At 46.9% G+C, this 13,918-nt stretch overlaps 1 protein-coding gene across 7 annotated transcripts in view; it reads right to left on the reverse strand.

Moving 5' to 3' along the window:
* The window catches only part of WIPF1 (WAS/WASL interacting protein family member 1), a 54,572-nt gene that overhangs the window by 12,944 nt on the left and 27,710 nt on the right, over positions 1-13,918 (reverse strand). For 6 of the 7 annotated variants that reach the window (XM_072040964.1, XM_027461336.3, XM_027461335.3 and 3 more), the window contains 2 exons: positions 3,136-3,224; positions 1,669-1,798 (listed from right to left, as the gene is read on the reverse strand). In XM_072040964.1, the coding sequence (XP_071897065.1) occupies positions 1,669-1,798; positions 3,136-3,186 (181 nt within the window). In that variant the 5' untranslated portion in view covers positions 3,187-3,224. Of the gene's footprint in view, positions 1-1,668; positions 1,799-3,135; positions 3,225-5,170; positions 5,542-13,918 lie in introns of those variants that run through there. The other variant, XM_027461339.3, reaches the window with a different exon arrangement.

Raw genomic sequence — 13,918 nt, forward strand, 5'->3', positions numbered from 1 at the left:
ATACATAGACTTCTGTCACTATTGATTTCATTGCAACACATCTACTTATTTAAATAAAGCCTAGCGGGGAAATTACTTTCCTGCAGGTTCAGAAATGCAGTGATATGATCATAAGCTGCCAATTTTCCTGGTAGGATGGAACTACTTTAATCAGTTCCCTCCTTCCTCTTCTGTTTTTCCTCTAATATCAATATTTCTGCTGTGGCAACACTGGAGCACTACAGGTAAAGTTAAAGCATTTCCACAATTACAAATACAGGGAAGAGCCCTACTTGGAACATCAGTGCAAAATGATCAGGCCCACAGGTTGGGATATCTGTGGAGATCAGCTCCCCGATGACAAGGCTGCACGGCTGAGGATCAATTGCTTAATTTCTCGGCATCTCGATTTCCACAACTTTGGGTGGGTAAAAATTTCACTGACTTTAAAGTAATTAAAACCTGTAGATGAAAAGCACTCCTAATAATCCCACCCAGAAAAAAAGGAGGAAGAATGCGTTCATGGGGGAATGTTTCACATGATCCTTCTCTTTTCTTAAGCATGTTAATTCAGTTTGGTTCTGACTCATATAGGGTGTGAACCTCTGGAGAAATGCTGCTACTATGTTTTAGTCTTTCATCACGATTTGTTAATTCATGTAAACAAGATAATAGGCCACATAATTTTAATCTTACTGTTTAGCCCTCCTTTAAACCCCTTAACCGCTTTTCTCCAGCTCATTAGAGTAGCTAGAACATGTAAATTTGATTGCAAAAATGATATTCAGAAGTTTAAAGCTAGGTACATGGCTGGCTGCTGAACTGTGCCTATTTTTTTTTTAATTCTTATTTGGTCACATTCCTGTTGGTGTTTCCTTCTTTCCTCATCATCTTCCCATCACAGTCTAGCCTATAATTGCATGGCTGGACCTGGACTGAGTTGTATCACATTTGCTAATCAGTCTGTGGAAACGTCTCCTCTCCCTGGGCAATAAGTGCTGTGCTACCACCACAGCAGGCCTCTGTCCCTTGCCCGTCTCCTGTTTTTTTTCCATCTTCCCAATGCTTTTGCTACATGGCCTTTTCCAGACTCCTCTCGGCATGCACCAAGGTGTGCAGTGAGGCCCAGCAGCAGTTCAGCTGGACGGAGGCCTCTCCTGCACTGGGGCCTGCTGAGGTGCCGCGCCGTGCCAGGCTGAGCAACCAGGCCCAGCCACAACGATACCAGCCCTGAGTCACCCCAGCCCAGCGGCACCCAGGTGGGGCTTTGCTTGACCAGTACCAGGCCCTTAAACAGGCCAATGGTGCCATGCCAAGGCTGCCTTTACTTTTGTGCACTTTCTCTGTGCTGTCCTCAGTTCTGAGGAGGGTTTGCCTGCCTGAGCCGCTGCAGCTTCTTGGCGGGTCTCCTAGCAGGGTTGGCATGGTGTTCTGGTTTAAGTGACTGTGAGAAAACAAATTGCTGTATGAGAGTAAGCAAACAAACTGACACTCACACTTCATTAGCACAACTTGATTTCTCAGGTGGCTTAACCCATGAAGAACGGAATTTATGCCAATCCTGGGCATTCTGTTTTACTTGCTTCTCCCACATCAGTTAATCTGATGACAGCTAAAAAAATTTTCTGCATTCAGATACGTAGAACCATTAAAGCATACACAAACTCAGACATGTAGGATCATACTCACTGTCTAGAATTGGAGCACTTCTGTCATTAGTAACAGTCTTCTTTAGCTTTTTTCCTTTGGTAATATCAGATAGTAGAGCATTTCGCCCTGCTTGTTCTGACCTGCTTAGGGTTGGCTTTTCAGTATTTGCCTGCAAAATAAAATGAAAAATGAGGAGGTAAAATAAACCTCAAGTTCCAGCTACAAAGTTCTGCTCAAATACAGTAGTTACCTGAGACCTCAGTTTCTGCTTTAACAGCACAAGACTGGGTAACCTGCCTTATCTGGTTTTGTGAATGACGTTATAAGTAGCTGGCCTCTCACTGACTAGAGGCTCCAAACAGTGCTGCTACTCTAACACATGCAATTCAGTGGAAACACAACACTTTTATTTATTTATTTATTTAATATATATTTTTGAATTCAAGAATCTAATTTTTGAAAGCCAAAGTACATCTACAGAAAATTGCCATTTTGTAGACTGAGTAGTCTGTCCCTGTTCAATCCGATTGCACCAAAAGATGGACATTCTTGAAAGTTGTAGTGAAACTCAAACTGTACAAATTCTGGATAACTCAGAAGAAAGATGGAGTTTTAGCTATACACACATGCACGTATATGTGATTTCTTCTACAAAATGGTGATTCCTGAAAAGTTTTCTAACTTAGCAGATCAGTGTCATGGAAAAGTCCTGACATGTGGTGAGAGCTGCCATGAAGCGACCAAGCGCAGAGTCGGTATCTGCTGATGGTGGGCAGTGAGGGAAACACTCTTCCGCAGCAGGGCACAGCCCAGCTTATCTGTGCAACCATCTAGGGCTTTGGTATCAAAACACTTAAGTACTTTACAATAGCATTTCCAGAAGCCTTTCTTTCTTGTCTGCCTGTCAGAACAAGCAGCCCAGGGCAGGCTCCATTCCAGTTTAGGCTGATTTAAGCCAGGTCCAATGTAGTCTCACCCACCATGTTGTGCCAGCAGTGGGTCTTGTACCTTCATATCACAGGCTGGCTGAGGGAGCTATGCTAGTTAAGAGCTATCCTTAAAAAAAATTAGGATTTTAGGGATTGTAATTTGCCAGCTCAGGATCTCTGAACCAGTTCACCACTAGGTCATGTAAGTATTAAAGTGGAACAAGGGAGAAGGTGAGAGCACATGGCTGGAAAAAAGCAAGGGGAGAGCAAGACTTCAGTTCCTCTGACTTAGGTGAGCTGTGCCTCTCCACCCAGGATCCCTGCACCAGATCAAACCACCAATGTGGGAGGAAGAGGAAGATGGAGAGTGAATGTGGCTAGTGACATGCGCATGGGCACTGACAGGGAACGGAAGTAACAGTCCCTCTTGCAGGATCAATCAGCTGTAAATAAAATGTAGGAAAACTTTCCCCAGATATCATACCCACCCTTGTCATCTTGCTGCATGTCTCTTCCAACATGACAAGCAGCAAGAGAGGACAGTGCATGCTGTACATCCACCCCCCGTAAAACTTACCAAGGCCAGTGTTGGGGGCGGAGGGGGAGCGGGAGGAGGAGGCACAGGCATGGTGGAAGGCTGAGCTCCAGCTGATCTTGCTAAGAAACCTGCACAGCAAAATACAGAAATGCAAAGACCCAGAGATTATTAAATCTGTCACATTTGGAGGTGCTTTCTACCAAACCAACCCTGCATCAAACAGGATTATCTATTCAATTTTCTAGGACTAAGTAAAAAGCACTTCATGTTTCATTGTATGGAAAACAGCTGCATCCTTAAACAGGCACTCCCTGCATGATCTCCATAGCCATGCAGACTCACAGACACATCTAGTTTTGCATTTTTGTGCTTTGCTACAGCAAAGAGTATGCAAGGATTGTGTGCGTGTGTGCAATATGGTTGCATGCAACAATAAACAACAAAACTGAACTCTGTTTAATCCAACAATCCTGTTCCCATGGAAGTATAGCAGGTAATCCCACTGCTACACCACCAAACCTTACTTCAAGAAGGCATCATCTCTTTAAGATCATACTCAGAAAGAGATGCTGACCTTTCAAAGCTCTTAAATAGCTGAAAGATAACACCCCCCACTATTATGGGTGGGGTTGAACTGCAGACCTCTAGGAAAGACCCATGCTTTTTCCACTGTCCCTGCTTGCTCTGAAGGAGCCAGGCTCCGTCACCACCTCTGAATGCACCTTCCTCCTTCTCAGGAGCAGCAAAGCCAGCCATGCTCAGTGCACTTTCCCTGGGGAGGAGGAGCAAGCAGGCAGCCAGTCCGCAGCCGCCAGCTGCTGCAGAGGGGAAAGCCTGGTGGCTGGAGACCAGCCTTCCCCAGCTTCCCTGTCCGACAGCAGGCTCCTGCTCTTCCCCACCCCAAACAGAACTACCTTGGGTAATCTGAGGACAAGCATATGTGAGAGAGAAACTCAGTGGAACAAAATATAGGAGAAAAAAAAAAAAAAGCACTAAAGCACTGAGGATTTTTTTTTCCAGTCAAAAGGGCTTTTTGTGGCATTCTGGCACACTGCTAGTTGGAACCGTGCCTAGTGGAGGGTCCAAGGTTCTCCTAATGGTGCTGTGACATTTCAGCAATTTGGTGTGCTGTCTGCCCCTAAAAATGCTTTTGCTTCAAGAGACCTGCTGACAGGCTCGGCCGTGTGCTTGTGCAGGAGGTATGCAGAGCATCCCGCCACCAGGGGCGAGGGCCCAGCAGCAATGTGTGCCCTGTGTGCACTATTTACACAGGGCAGGTCAGCGTGACAGCAATGGGGGCTACTCTCCAGATAACCCCACGCTGATGTCCCCATTCGGTTACTTACAGTAATGCACATCGCTCATTTTCTGAAGTCACTTAATTGGTTTTGATAAAACTAAGGAGACCTGCAGCAATGCATTCTCTGCCAAATCAGCTTTGTGGTAGGTACAACATGCTTCAGAGGTTGAATGAACACCAGGGAAATGTTCAGAATGAAACAAAATGGCACTTGCAGTTACCGTTTGAGGTGGGCCCCCACCTACAAAGTCTGCGATACCTCTGAGATGATCTGTGATAGGTGTGTAGAAAAAAAATGGTTAGCAGCACAGCTGTATCCTGTCAGATGCTCAGGCTTTGGCAGAATTAGAATATAGATAATAAAGCCACACGAAAAACTGCTGAGCTGCCTTCCTGAGATGAGAACACTTTCTAAAAGGAGACTTTAACAGATTTTGTCTAAAATCTTTAGGGAGAAAGGGGCTTGGAAAGGAAACAAGCACATCACCCCTAAGTTGAGATGACTAGTGAGAAAAAAAACAGGAGTTCAGAGTGGCGTGAGGCACTACCGCTATCTCTCGCGTGGGGAGGTTTTATTTTCCTCTGCTGCAGAAGCTGTTGCTCTTTCCTGTTACTGAGAAAGCACAAGCAGAGCAGAGGGGAAGCTGACAGACGGCCGGACTGACAAAAAGGAAACTGTGCGAAGCCAAGTCTGTGCAGCACTGTGCAAACACACGCACTCACAAAATCCTGCAAACCCACACACGTTTTCTCATCCACCCTGTGGACAGTTACCTCTCCTACAATCGCGTGGCCAGAGTAGCACAAGGTTCAGATTTGCAGGACCCGCCTGAATCCGCTTGTCCTTCGCACTTCCACATTCCCGGCTCTTGGTCCTTACATAAAAATCTGCGCAAAGCCCCAGCCTTTCCTGATCTTAGTATCCTAAATTCAGTATTTAAAATCTGAACTCTATTAAAAGAACTAAGACTAATGCTGCTTTGTTCTTCAACTTCCTGTTTAAAAAAATAGTCAACAGGAAAATTATTTCTTGCAGCAGACCACAACCATCCTGTTTCTTAACGCAGCCTTTTCGCAGCTGCAGTTGTCTCTAACTGTGCCAGTAAGCTACTTCACCAAGCTTTTAACTCCTTCAACTGCTTAAAACGAGAAAGAGAAACTGCTCCCTACACTGCTTTGGTAAGAGACTGAAACAGTCCCGACAACGGACCCTGAATCTACTTGGGGCTCCATGTGCCAAGGGAAAAGCTCCTTGAGCAGGGAGGATAAAGTTTGGTTTGTAATCAGATTTTTAATGAATTCCTCAAGGCAGCTCAAACCTGCACACAGCAGGCGAGCTAGCTGGTCTAGGAAGAACCTTCTCCAAACAGCAGCATTTTTGCAAATGCTTTAACTCACCCACCTCCCTGTTTCTTAACCTCTTGCTGTCTTCATGCTGTTCTTTTCTCCTTTCTTTCCTTTTCACTGGCTTGTTTTAGGTCAGTTTGGTAAGGAATTGATGGCAATGGAGAGGAAGCAAGGTAGCACCTGAAGCCTGAGCTCTCTAATGGGAAGCTGCTACCCCACGGACTCACCTTGCCCCTCCAAAACCCTCCCTGCACACACTGCTTGCAGGGGGCAAGAAGGGAACAGCACCAGGGGCCTCCTGCTTGCCTATGCCTTCTTCCAGAGACCTACACTAGATAGATACATAGATAACCATGTATACACAGAGAGAGAGAGATGTGTATAGAGAGACATCTTTCCATACAGATGTATAGTTGTCTCTCTCTCTAGATGCATATACACCCAAATACAGAGATATACACCCAAATATAGAGATGTGCTTATATAGAAATATGTATAGACGTATATATAGATCTATACTAGCTATGTATCTAGTTTCTACTCTTGTCCTGTCGAGAAAGGATGCTTCTCCAATGTGCCCACAGTGATCAGCTGCAGACTACCTAACACCTCTTCTGGTATCGAAGGGTTTTCTTGGCAGGGCAGGGGTGGAAGCCAGATCTGCAGCTGCATGCTGGTAAGCTTCAAGTCTATCTGCTGCTCAACAAGCCCTGTGGCCCTGATACAGCTGCTAGAGGGTCTGGAAAATGGCATTTTGCAGGGCAAGCTTCTGCAACAGGCCAAACTCAGGAAGCACTGGCCTCAAGTTTAGTGCAAGTATTCTGCAGAATTGTTTGCATGTGGCGTTCTTGCTTTGACAATTTTAAATTAAATTTTCCTAAAAAAGGATCTGCTGAAATGGATGTGATGATTTTGAGTAATTTTGGGTGGACAAATCAAGCTAACAGTGGTAAGCAAACACAAGTTATTAAATAGGCCTGGGAGCTGCAATATGCCTTTTAGATGACTACATTTGGTCACCCAGTAAAGGCACTGACATTCCTCCCTGGTTGTTTAGAAACGCAGTGTGTATCGCTAAATACTTGGCTGAGTCAGAAGTATTCCGGAGCCTACCGAAAGGACAGCTTTCCCCTGCGCAAGTCTGAAATGTGACTCCTAGGCCTCCGATATGTCCTGGAGCATCTACTTCCCTCAGGAGCCATCAGGAAAAAGATAATACAGCATTAGTCAAAAACCTGCATGCCCCCACACAGAAGTATAACGCAGAGTGAGTAAAACACACCAGTTTGTAAAATTTTAGCTAAAAACATAAGTCATGCCACGACCTCACCCGTACTTCTGCCCCTTCCTGACTTTGCTTCTGCTGCTGAGCAAAAGAGCATCAGAAACTCAAATCGAAACTGCAGTAAGAAACGGCACCACTGCCTTTGAAACTCCAACTCACCCGGGCTGTAGGGCTGCTAGTTTTTTTTATGATCTATTTCTTTGATTGACATTGTAAGCAAAAAAAAAAAAAAAAAAAGTCTCTCTGGATTCGCCACTCTGAGCAGGGTAAGCCTGCAGGAAGACCAATAAAGCACTGTACAGGGACAGTGATCTGGGGCTTGTGTACACAGTGCAGTGCTGAGGCTGGTCCTAGGGACTTGCAGCACCTCCTGGGCTCGAGCCTGCATGGTGCCGGGCTTGAATCCTGCTGCTGCTTCACTCACTGCTGCTTTGCGGGGTCTGTATTTTGCACAGAGATGTCCTGGGATGCTAAGTGCAGCTCCGCAGCTAGAGGGAAGCTTTGGCTATCGTTCTGTAGGTCAGCAATGGACTTGTGGTTCATTATTTGCTCTTGGTCAGTGGGAAACAGCCTATTTTAAGGAACGGATGTTACGTCCAATTGCTAACAGCTGACACCATAAAATATCTGCAACAGCAACCGATCCGCCCAGTAATAAATTCTACCTTACTGCTAACAACCAAGCTGCTTGTAACATTCAGCACTGTGGGGTATCGAAAAAGAACTGATTTCCTAAGAACAAGTCAAGAGGAGCATTAGTACTTTGGAACCCAGTGCACCTGTCCTTGGCACAACTGCCAAGAAAACGTGCAATTACCGCTGTTTCTGAAAAGCTATTTGGGAAATACTAGGTTTAAAGAAAACCTGATGCTACAGCAGCAAGGATTAAAAAATGCCAGCCTCTGGGCTCCAAACAGAGGCCTATAGGACCAGAAGCAGAATTTCCCCAGCTGGCAAACTCAGCATGGCTCCTGCCCCACTGTGCGGAGGTCCAGCAGTGGCAGGGACCCCACTGCGGCTGCAGATCCCACCATGGCCATCAGACAGGCTGCCAGCCTCCTTGCATGCACTCTACACTACCTCAACAGAGCCTCTGCTGTGAGGGCAGGCTCCCTGCAGGCTACCACCAGCCCAGGGGGTACCTTCATCCAGCTCGGAAAGCCGCCCCGGCCAGTAGCCAGCGAGATGCCCACCTCGCCCCAGTTGAGCCAGACCAGTAGAGCTGCACCAGCAAGCTCTGCTTTCTGCGAGCTACCAGGTGCAGCTGGCCCTCACTAGCAGAAGTGGTATAAAGATGCTGTGATATGCTACACGTCATGACAAGGGCTAATTTCATGGAAAATATAAGCACAGAAGAGACACCGCGTATATTGCACTCTGCAAGCAGCCCCTTGCTCTGCCAAGCCATCCATAAGCAACACTAAACTGAAACAAGTTTGGGGCATTTGGAATTTAATTTGGTACCTCAGGAGCATTACAAGTGCTAAACAGAGTGACATTTGACGTGGGATGGACGGCGCAAACTGCAGTGCAAGCGCTGTTTGCATGCAGCCATTTCAAGCCGCTTCGAGGCTCCCCTCTTATACGCGTTGAGTCAGAGGCAGACAGACAGCTCTCTGTGGTTAATCATTTCCTGCATGATTAATTTCCAAGCAGAAAAAAGAGGAAGGAACAAACAACTGCAGAAATAAAATAGAATTGATAGAACTCAAGGGGAAAGAATATGAAGTCACCAATTAAAATGCTGAATGTCCCTCTATGCAAAAGTGCCCAGCTTCCAAAAAGGTATTGATTTGGTTCATTCAGAACACAGTGCTTCCTGCTAATGAAAGAAAGGAAAATTTAAAAAATCTGAATTTGAGAAGATTAGGCTAGATTACCACGTACATTGGTATGGTAGCTCTCAAAACAAAACAGACAACTAACTAAACATGTTACAACAAAATAGTTGGGAAATGGTTAAAAACTTTCTTCCCCACATTAAAAAAAAAAAAAAAAAAGAGTTCCATACAGACTAAAATATTTTTTCATGTTCAACAGAGTAGAGAACTACGGAACCGTTTTGAAAAAATAAAAGTTACCGTGATGCCTTGTGAAACCTGCTCACACCCCCGCAGGCCCTCCTTCCCCTTGGTGTGCCCGTACCACCAGTACGCGTCTCTGTCCTCCCCAGGCTGTCGGGGATGCGTGCACCAAGGGGGTCAGTGCAGGGTGCGGACAGGTGTGAAGGAGAGCTTTGGGGGATGCTGAAGACATCCCACCTGCACAACACCGTGTCAGTTAATCCCACCTGGAAAACGTCAGATATTTTTCTTCTCTTTTTGCTAAAGCAAGGGGTTAGTTTCTAAACAAATAGAAACTTATAAATACCTATAAATAGACAGATGGTTTTAACACCCCTAAAGGGTTCATCAAGGACACCAAGGCCAACCCATTGCAGCATGAAGCTACCTGAACACACTCAAGAGGAATTCCCCTAGATGGTGAAGAAAGAGCGCTTAGGAGCCTCTCTGGGCTCAGCCACACACCCGCACAGGAAGGCAAAGCCTCTGACAGGCGCTGCAGTGGCCCCACAGACGCAGCTGAGGCACGGGAGGGATGCTGTCTATCTGCCCCTTGCTCAGCTCTAGCAGGAGAGCCTGGGTTTCCCTCCTCTTAACTGTGATAAAGAAGGAAAATGATGCCTAAAAAGCCACTCTCAGTATTTCTGTGCCCTTTAACATCAATGACTGGTCTTTTCAGAATGGTTTCAGGCTGAAACTACATTCCTTTTGGTGCAGGGATCACAAGACTGCATGGCCCAGGAGAGGACATCCCAGTGGTGTGAGATGGCAGGTTTTCTCACTCTGCCCAGAGGAAGCTGTGGTAGTAAGAGGAGGCACCACTGTTTCACCCTTAAGGTCACTCGCAGAGAACTGGAGGCCCAAAAGGGAGACAGACAGAGAAGAAGTTACCATGGATGCATGAGGCCCAGGGAAATTCTGGGGAGATGCCGCTGCCAGAGAGAGGAAGCCCATTTTATCCGGGACTTTTTCGCATTTCAGAGAAACTCAGCAGTACCTGAAATACGCAGTATGAGCACGACTTTCCACCCGGACTGAGAAGTGCCACCCCCTGTGCAAAAATAAAAAGCTGGGGCAGAGAAAACCAGCCTGCAAGGACTGACTTGGGCATGAGAGCCCAGAGGTGTCCGGCGGGCGGGCATGGGGCTGCAGCTCACACTGGGCAATTCCCCTGGGTCTTAAAATCCCCTCGGTGTTTTTGATCTACTTCTTACTGTCACAGGAAAACATCAACAACGCATATTACTGGCGTCAGTGGCAAGTGAAATGCCAGCACACAACCACAGGATGCCAAGGGCAGGACCAGCCCTGTGTGCTCGTGGCCCACAGCAAGCTGGGTCCAGCAAGTCTCCTCTGTCAGAGGCAACCAGAATTATACTGCAGAAATCCAGCGGTGCTGTATCCATGGAAAATTACAGCTAAGAACTAGGCCACTGTGGTGTCAGAATGCTGTTTTAATCCAAGTATTTTAAGAAGTTTTTTCCTTCTCAGTGACATATTTTTCAAGATATGTGGAAGATCACTGGCAGTGGCTAACTGTGGAGGATGGCCCCAGTCACCGCTGTAGCCGGTGCTTGGAAGAAAAAACAGAGCTTTCGGTCATTTTGAGCATTTGGATGTTGGCTTGAGAAAAGCTGACAATTTCGGTGAGTACACTATAGCAGACAGCACATCTCTGAAAATAGAAATTGCTTCCACCCCATCCATGCCGCTCTAACTTCTTTCAGGCAGTGCTTACAGAAATACTTCTGCCCGCTGGGACTCTGAGGGTCGGTTTCCTCCCCAATGAGGGAACCCTGCCTGTGAAGCAGGACCTCAGCAAAGCCGCCTGTGCTTGGAGGAACCCTCAGGGCTAACCTTCAGCAAGCACATGTGCCCATGTGCCATCCCCAGTAGGAGATCAAGCCAAATAAAGAGAGCACATCCCCAACTACAGGATGTGTCCCAGTGGGACACCACCTGCAACCCTACAGCCTCCTGCTGCTCACTCCCTGCCAAGAAAAGGGAAGCCTTTCCCCTTAGACCCCCAAAAAGAAAATCCCAACAGCAAAAAGCTTCTGTTCTGGGCAAAAGTGATGGGTAAGGACTGAGCTGCTGGTGCCTGAGCTCTTACTTCAGCTGTCCGGAGCACAGTTGTCCACAGTGTTCAACCACCTACCATCCAAAGCAGCTTTTGGTCACCCCAAATGTTTGGAACAATGTAGAAGACTGTATTATCCTCGGGACGCTGCCCAACACAGCAAATGCAGGATTCACCCAGGCTCAAGGCAAGCCTCAGCACAGCCTTGAACAAAGGGCCCCTTGTTTTGGTGCTGCCGAGGGGCTATAGGGACAGCTTCTCCACTTTGGAACAACATACCCAGGCGACCAAGGATCTGACATCTCTCTCCATCATATTCCCTCACCTGTCCTTCCTCACAGGGATTTTCTGGTCACAAAACACTGTTCCTGTAAGAAAGTCCAAGAGCTTCTCTCCGATGGGACTGCTTTTTCCAATGCCTCATTCCTACGGAGGTGACTGCTGCAGCTTTCTCTCAAAAGCTTTAGCAGCCTCAGACTTGAAGAGCTGTTGGTGGGGTGGACAGCCTGATTCAGAAATTAAGGTTTTCTCAGAATTGCCTCCAGCTTCACTCAGCCCTGAATCAGAAGAAAGCATGGCAAACCACCTGAGGAACAGGACTTCTTCTGCCAGCACCAGATTTGTGGGCATGTCCTCACCAGGCAGCGCTGCTCAGCTTTCCGACGTGGGAAAGTAACTTCCTCTCACATTGGCTTCTCTGCCTTTCCATCTGAGCGTATATAGCATATCAAGCTCTCTCTCTCTATTTTTTAGGACGCTGCAGGTCTGACCCCTTGTTTACTTTGTGGAGCATGAAAGAAATTCTTCCATTTGAATCAAATTGACAGAAGCCTGGAGGACTTGTTTTCCCTTTTCCACTGTTTTGTAGTAAAACAGGCCAAAAAGTGTCAGGAATTAGGAATTAGTCTGAATGTTTTCTTGGACAGCTGAGCTGTTGCAACTCTGAGCCAGCATGGAAAGAAGTCACAGGAACCCAGCTTGGTGAGAGAGCCCTGGGATGTTGCTGCAGGACTTCTGCTGGCCACGATTACCCACCAGCGTGCCACAGATCCCCTCAGCAGTGGTGACTACAAGCAGAGGGGCTTCTCTCCCTGCTGATCCCGAGGCTGGGCTGGAAGGCAGCTGGCTGGATGTGCAGGTTGTGTAGTGGCAGCCCTTGGACACCTCAAAACATCCCGTCCCATGCCCAGGGCATGGCAGTCGCAGCACTGCGACCTGCATAGCTCCACTCCCGAGGCTGCCCTCGCTCTGAGCAGCAGGAGGAGAGGCAGCCGCAGGGGAAAGGAAGGATCTTACTGCAGAGAAGGCACATGGAAAAGGAACAAGGATCACACGCTGTCAGATTACCTTACTTCTCCATAGGCCTAAGTCTAGAATTCAATTGGCTTTAGTTTTCCAATAGGCTTTTTAAAGTGTTTTCTTCATCGCAACCAGCTAAGCCTTACTAAACCTGCAGTGAACTGTGACTGCTCTGCTACAGCCAGCATCTATAAAATGATATTAAAATGGTGACTACCTCTAAAGGGGAAATATCTGAGGTACATCAGGGCCAGACATATGGAATCAATTTAAAACTCTGTTTTCCAATCCCTCTCTCTTGTAAATATTGCAGAGCTCCTATAAGGACGTTGAAAAACGACAGTGTTCAGAGATTAGTTCATATTTCACATCAAAAGCCCAAACAAAAATCTGAGCGGCTGGGGCAGTCAGCAGGGAAGGACAAGCACACAAGCAAGAGTGCATTAGAGTTTTTACAGCCCAGGTGTCGACATGAATTAGAAGGTAACTCAAATACCTGTCATTAGAGGAGCAATCAAAGACTGATCTGTCCAGAGTGTGGGAAAAACAAAACAAAGCAGAGCCCCAGATCTGCGTAGCATAAGGCAGCCCGCTCAGCCACAGACAGTGCAGAAAAACGAACGCTGCCTCAGCGCCAGATTACCGTCAATAAAAGCCTCTGTTCAGTGCAGCAACCCCCATAAATCAGTTTTGTGAGAAACAGGTGACCGGGTCTGGTAGAGATTTTAATTAAAAAGAAAAAAAATATTTTCCATCCAGAGAGTTAATTTTGGATGAATGTGAAGCTGCAAAGAGCTGAGACTCCAAACCTCATTTAAGATGGGTGGAGCTGGAGAGTCTGATTTTACTCTCGTTACAGTAAGTGGAACGGCTCGGGCCAACTTTCAGAGGGGGCTGGATGAGACCCATGGCACCTTATGACTGCTGAAAGCGTTTGAGCTGATTGGGATGAACACACCTAAAGATTAAGAAGAGCACATCCCAAGAAGTGTCTTGACTTTTTCTGTTGTGCACAGCCGCACAGTGTGGCTTGATCATGAACGAGATCATTTGTGAGGTTGTGAATCATATGTGCACATAAGTAATGCATTTGAGGAATGTCGCAGTCAGCAATCCAGGTTCGTGTTGGCTCCCACAACACCGTCTTGTGGACACATAAGGCTGGTGGGGCAAGGACCACAGCCACAACCTGCACAGAAATGCCATCGCTTGAGTTCAGCACTGCTGGCATCCTGCTTCATCAGCCTGGGGAGAGTGAGCTTCAAGATGTACTGTCATCTGCCTCAACAGACCAAGACCTACCAAAAACCCCCCGTAACTTTCCCTCCGGGCCCCGCTCACAGACCACAAACTGAAAGGAAAGTCGCACCAGACTTTACAGACTGACTAAATACTAAATGCAGACTCATTCTGCGTATGAGTTATATCCCATGTTTGCACATCTTTCC

Source organism: Anas platyrhynchos, chromosome 7 (genome assembly GCF_047663525.1).
Source record: "Anas platyrhynchos isolate ZD024472 breed Pekin duck chromosome 7, IASCAAS_PekinDuck_T2T, whole genome shotgun sequence".
In the NCBI taxonomy this organism is placed as follows: domain Eukaryota; kingdom Metazoa; phylum Chordata; class Aves; order Anseriformes; family Anatidae; genus Anas; species Anas platyrhynchos.